Below are 7,212 nucleotides of genomic sequence, written 5' to 3' on the forward strand. Positions count from 1 at the left end.
CGTAACTCAAATATTCTCCTCCACGATCTGATCGTAGAAACTTTATTTTCTTGTTACGATGATTTTCAACTTCACTCTGAAATTCTTTGAACTTTTCAAATGTTTCAGACTTATGTTTCATTAAGTAGATATACCCATATCTGCTCAAATCATTTGTGAAGGTGAGAAAATCACGATATCCGCCACGAGCCTCAATATTCATCGGACCACATACATCTGTATGTATGATTTCCAACAAATCTGTTGCTCTCTCCATAGTTCCGGAGAACGGCATTTTAGTCATCTTGCCCATGAGGCACGGTTCGCAAGTACCAAGTGATTCATAATCAAGTGATTCCAAAAGTCCATCAGTATGGAGTTTCTTCATGCGCTTTACACCGATATGACCTAAACGACTGTGCCACAAATAAGTTGCACTATCATTATCAACTCTGCATCTTTTGGCTTCGACATTATGAATATGTGTATCACTACTATCGAGATTCATTAAAAATAGACCACTCTTCAAGGGTGCATGACCATAAAAGATATTACTCATATAAATAGAACAACCATTATTCTCTGATTTAAATGAATAACCGTCTCGCATCAAACAAGATCCAGATATAATGTTCATGCTCAACGCTGGCACCAAATAGCAATTATTTAGGTCTAATACTAATCCCAAAGGTAGATGTAGAGGTAGCGTGCCGACGGCGATCACATCGACTTTGGAACCGTTTCCCACGCGCATCGTCACCTCGTCCTTGGCCAGTGTTCGCTTAATCCGTAGTCCCTGTTTCTAGTTGCAAATATTAGCAACAGAACCAGTATCAAATACCCAGGTGCTACTGCGAGCTCTAGTAAGGTACACATCAATAACATGTATATCACATATACCTTTGTTCACCTTGCCATCCTTCTTATCCGCCAAATACCTGGGGCAGTTCCGCTTCCAGTGACCAGTCTGCTTGCAGTAGAAGCACTCAGTCTCAGGCTTAGGTCCAGATTTGGGTTTCTTCTCCTGAACAGCAACTTGCTTGCTGTTCTTCTTGAAGTTCCCTTTCTTCTTCCCTTTGCCCTTTTTCTTGAAACTAGTGGTCTAATTGACCATCAACACTTGATGCTCCTTTTTGATTTCTACCTCCGCAGCCTTTAGCATTGCGAAGAGCTCGGGAATCGTCTTATCCATCCCTTGCATGTTATAGTTCATCACGAAGCTCTTGTAGCTTGGTGGCAGTGATTGAAGAATTCTGTCAATGACGTTATCATCCGGAAGATTAACTCCTAGTTGAATCAAGTGATTGTTATACCCAGACATTTTGAGTATATGCTCACTGACAGAACTATTCTCTTCCATCTTGCAGCTGTAGAACTTATTGGAGACTTCATATCTCTCAATCCGGGCATTTGCTTGAAATATTAACTTCAACTCCTGGAACATCTCATATGCTCCATGACGTTCAAAACGTCGTTGAAGACCCGGTTCTAGCCGTAAAGCATGGCACACTGAACTATCGAGTAGTCATCAGCTTTGCTCTGCCAGACGTTCATAACATCTGGTGTTGCTCCTGCACCAGGCCTGGCACCCAGCGGTGCTTCCAGGACGTAATTCTTCTGTGCAGCAATGAGGATAATCCTCAAGTTACAGACCCAGTCCGTGTAATTGCTACCATCATCTTTCAACTTTGCTTTCTCAAGGAACGCACTAAAATTCAACGGAACAACAACACGGGCCATCTATCTACAATCAACATAGACAAGCAAGATACTATCAAGTACTAAGTTCATGATAAATTTAAGTTCAATTAATCATATTACTTAAGAACTCCCACTTAGATAGACATCCCTCTAATCATCTAAGTGACCACGTGATCCAAATCAACTAAACCATAACCGATCATCACATGAAATGGAGTAGTTTTCAATGGTGAACATCACTATGTTGATCATATCTACTATATGATTCACGCTCGACCTTTCGGTCTCAGTGTTCCGAGGCCATATCTGCATATGCTAGGCTCGTCAAGTTTAACCTGAGTATTTTGCATGTGCAAAACTGGCTTGCACCCGTTGTAGATGGACGTAGAGCTTATCACACCCGATCATCACGTGGTGTCTGGGCACGACGAACTTTGGCAACGGTGCATACTCAGGGAGAACACTTTTATCTTGAAATTTAGTGAGAGATCATCTTATAATGCTACCGTCAATCAAAGCAAGATAAGATGTATAAAAGATAAACATCACATGCAATCATAATAAGTGATATGATATGGCCATCATCATCTTGTGCTTGTGATCTCCATCTCCGAAGCACCGTCATGATCCCCATCGTCACCGGCGCGACACCTTGATCTCCATCATAGCATCGTTGTCGTCTCGCCAACTATTGCTTCTACGACTATCGCTACCGCTTAGTGATAAAATAAAGCAATTACATGGCGATTGCATTGCATACAATAAAGCGACAACCATATGGCTCATGCCAGTTGCCGATAACTCGGTTACAAAACATGATCATCTCATACAATAAAATATAGCATGATGCCTTGACCATATCACATCACAACATGCCCTGCAAAAACAAGTTAGACGTCCTCTACTTTTTTGTTGCAAGTTTTATGTGGCTGCTACGGGCTGAGCAAGAACCGTTCTTACCTACGCATCAAAACCACAACGATAGTTTGTCAAGTTGGTGATGTTTTAACCTTCGCAAGGACCGGGCGTAGCCACACTCGGTTCAACTAAAGTTGGAGAAACTGACACCCGCCGGCCACCTTTGTGCAAAGCACGTCGTCGGAAGAACCAATCTCGCGTAAGCGTACGCGTAATGTCGGTCCGGGCCGCTTCATCCAACAATACCGCCGAACCAAAGTATGACATGCTGGTAAGCAGTATGACTTATATCGCCCACAACTCATTTGTGTTCTACTCGTGCATATAACATCAACGCATAAAACCAGGCTCGGATGCCACTGTTGGGAAACGTAGTAATTTCAAAAAAAATTCCTACGCACACACAAGATCATGGTGATGCATAGCAACGAGAGGGGAGAGTGTTTGCCCACGTACCCTCGTAGACCGAAAGCGGAAGCGTTAACACAACGCGGTTGATGTAGTCGTACGTCTTCACGATCCGACCGATCAAGTACCGAACGCACGGCACCTCCGAGTTCAGCACACGTTCAGCTCGATGACGTCCCGTGAACTCCGATCCAGCCGAGTGTTGAGGGAGAGTTTCGTCAGCACGACGGCGTGGTGACGACGATGATGTTCTACCGATGCAGGGCTTCGCCTAAGCACCGCTACGATATTATCAAGGTGTAATATGGTGGAGGGGGGCACCGCACACGGCTAAGAGATCAATGATCAATTGTTGTGTCTATGGGCTGCCCCCTGCCCCCGTATATAAAGGATCAAAGGGGGGAGGTGCGGCCAGCCTCGGGGCACGCCAGGAGGAGTCCTACTCCCACCGGGAGTAGGACTCCCCCCTTTTCCTAGTTGGATTAGGACTTGGGAGGGGGAAAGAGGAGAGGGAGAAGAAGGAAGGGGGGCGCCGCCCCCTTCTACTTGTCCTATTCGGACTAGGGGGAGGGGCGCGCGGCCCAGCCCTAGCCGCCTCTCCTCTCTTCCACCTAGGCCCACTAAGGCCCATTATGTTGCCGGGGGGTTCCGGTAACCTCCCGGTACTCCGGTAAAATCCCGATTTCAACCCGGAACACTTCCGATATCCAAACATAGGCTTCCAATATATCAATATTTATGTCTCGGCCATTTCGAGACTCCTCGTCATGTCCGTGATCACATCTGAGACTCCGAACAACCTTCGGTACATCAAAACATATAAACTCATAATATAACTGTCATCGAAACGTTAAGCGTGCGGACCCTACGGGTTCGAGAACTATGTAGACATGACCGAGACACGTCTCTGGTCAATAACCAATAGCGGAACCTGGATGCTCATATTGGCTCCCACATATTCTACGAAGATCTTTATCGGTCAGACCGCATAACAACATACGTTGTTCCCTTTGTCATCGGTATGTTACTTGCCCGAGATTCGATCGTCGGTATCTCAATACCTAGTTCAATCTCGTTACCGGCAAGTCTCTTTACTCGTTCTGTAATACATCATCTCACAACAAACTCATTAGTTGCAATGCTTGCAAGGCTTAAGTGATGTGCATTACCGAGAGGGCCCAGAGATGCCTCTCCGACAATCGGAGTGACAAATCCTAATCTCGAAATACGCCAACCCAACAAGTACCTTTGGAGACACCTGTAGAGCACCTTTATAATCACCCAGTTACGTTGTGACGTTTGGTAGCACACAAAGTGTTCCTCCGGTAAACGGGAGTTGCATAATCTCATAGTCATTGGAACATGTATAAGTCATGAAGAAAGCAATAGCAACATACTAAACGATCGAGTGCTAAGCTAACGAAATGGGTCAAGTCAATCACATCATTCTCCTAATGATGTGATCCCGTTAATCAAATGACAACCCATGTCAATGGCTAGAAAACTTAACCATCTTTGATCAACGAGCTAGTCAAGTAGAGGCATACTAGTGACACTCTGTTTGTCTATGTATTCACACAAGTATTATGTTTCCGGTTAATACAATTCTAGCATGAATAATAAACTTTTATCATGATATAAGGAAATAAATAATAACTTTATTATTGCCTCTAGGGCATATTTCCTTCAACCAGTGCCACTCCGCCTGATGCACTGGCACGTTCACGCGCAGCCTCTGCCGGCGAGGCACGGGCGCCGGCAGAGGCGGGAGGAACTCTGAGGGGAAAGGGGTGCGGGGGCCTTGCCCTTGGCCTTGCTGCCGCTGGCGCCGGAGAAGAGGCCCATCTCGCTGTGGTTGTGGTGGATAGGGTTTGCCGGCGACGGGGGAGCAAAGCTTGGTAGATGTGGACGGCGAGTTTGGATGAGGACGGCCCCGCCGCACGGTCGGCTTAAAAAAGGACGAGCGCCGTCGCTGACGCGTGGGACCGTGGTCATAAATTAAGCTGACCGCGTGGGCAGCGGGTAGTTGGACGGCCGCCATGTGGGGACGCACGGACAGCGAGAAGGCGCGCGAAGCGTCCGTTCAGCGTCCGCGCCGACAAATTTGGGACGCAAATTTAGGCCGCAAATGCGTCGGCGCGGACGCGACACGGACGTGATTTGGGTATGGGTCGGCGCATTGGGCCGCCACTTTTGTCCGCGCCGACCCAAACGAACGCAGGCGGACGAAATGGGTCGGCCCTTTGGAGTTGCTCTCACGATGCTTCTCCAAACACTCCGCCAGTAGATGACAGCTGGCGGTGGTGTTCGGGACCTGGTGGTTCAGGTGGGTCACAGGACAGCTTGCCGGAGTCATTTTTTTTTGCGGGCTAGCTTGCCACCGGAGTCGAAACCACGGATGAGCTTGGGCGGTGCTCTGCGCAGTTTTTTTTTTGAAAAAAAGGAAGCTGCGCAGAGCACCGGCTTGGCAGCTTGCCGATCTCTAGGAGTATGTGTGTACGTTACCAGGAGTCAAAGACATCGCCACCTCCAGCAGTATTTTTCTTTCTCTTTTGCAGGGCCCTCCAGCAGTATTTTGTCTTTTACTTTTTCTTTTGCAGGGTCCTCCAGCAGTATTTAAAGGCGGATAGGAACAATGAGAACGAGACCAAACCATACCGTATACGAATACAACTCTTCCTATAGTATATGTACCCGGCCCGGAGCCACCTAGAAAAGCAACGCCATCGGCCCGAGTTCCAGGTAAATAAGCGGCGGCAGTCGGTCGGGCCGCGGCCCCCTAGCTAGACCCTAGTTATCTCCCACGAACCTGCAGTATGGACTGGGCGAACCTCGGGGACGGGCCGGCCGGCATGATCGCCGAGCTTGCCCTCGCCAGCGATGTGGCCGACTATGTTCGCTTCCGCGCCGTGTGCCAACCATGGCGGCGGTGCTCGCCAGACCCGCGCGCCGGCGGCCTGGACGGTCGCTTCCTCCCCCGCCAGTGGATCATGCTCGACAAATCCTTTGCCGGGCCACGCCGCCATCGTTTCCTCAACGTGTCTACCGGCGAGTGCATCCGGATGGACCTCCCGGAGCTTGCCGGGCACACGTTGCTCGCGCTCACCCCCGAGGGCCTCCTGCTGCTGCTCCACGAGCCCAGCCTGGTCGTCCGCCTGCTTAACCCTCTCACACACCAGCTCACCGATCTCCCCCCGATGACCGCGCTCCTGACACCAGAGCAGCATCGATCTTGGAGCTGTGGCTTTGAGATGGGAAAATTAATCAGTGTGTCTGGCGTGGGCCTTGTTGCCGAAGCCTCCACGGTGGCAGTCAGTTTCTTTAATCAGGGGTTTGTCGTCGCTAAACCCGACGATGTGAGTTGGACCGTGGTCGGCAATGGATCCATGAGTTCGTGTATGCCTTTTGCCGGACGCTTCTACTGCGCCAACTACAGGGGCGTCATGCTGCTGACGACCAGCTCGGATCAGCAGCCGCCACGGCTTCATATGGTCGTTGACCGGAGCAAGTCGTGTGATCTCTTCCAAATGATGCGCACCCACCACCAGCTGGTGGACAATGGTGGGGAGTTGATGCTGGTGCTCCGGACCCCCCTATACCAGTACAGCGGCTATGAAAGGAGGTATGATGTTTACAGGGTGGATTTGGAAGCTGGGGTCCTGGTCCCGATCAAGGGCTTCAACGGGCGTGCCGTGTTCATGGGGATCGGTCGCGCGATTTCCGTATCAGCCGAGACCCCCTTTTCATCTGTTGCTGCTGATACAATCTACCTGGGACACGATTGTGATGGTCACATTCAGGGGTACAATATTGCGGATGGAAGCACATGTAGTCTCGAACTTGATGAGTTGGTATGTCCGCCTAGTGTTGTGGATTGTCTTCGCGTCTGCATCCAGGGGGTCGGCAGATGGCTTGCTTGAGCCTCACGTCTACTGCTGTGATTCTGGTTCGGGAGTTGCATGCTTTGTGAGTATACCAGTAGTTACTGTGCATTGTGTGTCAGACTGCGTTAAACATACGCATCTCAAATAAGGTATACGCTCATAGGTTTACTTATTTATATCCAATAGTTAATTGCTCCCTCCGTTTCTAAATATAAGTCTTCTTAGAGATTGCACTATGAACTACATACAAAATATGTCTATATACATCCGTATGTAGTTTATAGTGGAATTTCTAAAAAGACTTAATTTAGGAACGGAGGGA

At 48.7% G+C, this 7,212-nt stretch overlaps 1 protein-coding gene across 1 annotated transcript; it reads left to right on the forward strand.

Annotated features, from left to right (window-relative positions):
• The first annotated feature begins 5,793 nt into the window (after window positions 1–5,793).
• On the forward strand, window positions 5,794–7,005 carry LOC109732835 (uncharacterized). Its single transcript, XM_020292035.3, has one exon. It carries the CDS (start codon window positions 5,823–5,825, stop codon window positions 6,924–6,926), a length of 1,104 nt encoding a protein of 367 aa, XP_020147624.1. The 5' UTR covers window positions 5,794–5,822; the 3' UTR covers window positions 6,927–7,005.
• Window positions 7,006–7,212: the final 207 nt, after the last annotated feature.

This window comes from Aegilops tauschii, chromosome 5 (assembly GCF_002575655.3).
Source record: "Aegilops tauschii subsp. strangulata cultivar AL8/78 chromosome 5, Aet v6.0, whole genome shotgun sequence".
NCBI lineage: Eukaryota > Viridiplantae > Streptophyta > Magnoliopsida > Poales > Poaceae > Aegilops > Aegilops tauschii.

Bases quoted from the DNA above. Each gene is read 5' to 3' on its own strand.
- LOC109732835 (XM_020292035.3), top strand. From the start codon at position 5,823: ATGGACTGGGCGAACCTCGGGGACGGGCCGGCCGGCATGATCGCCGAG.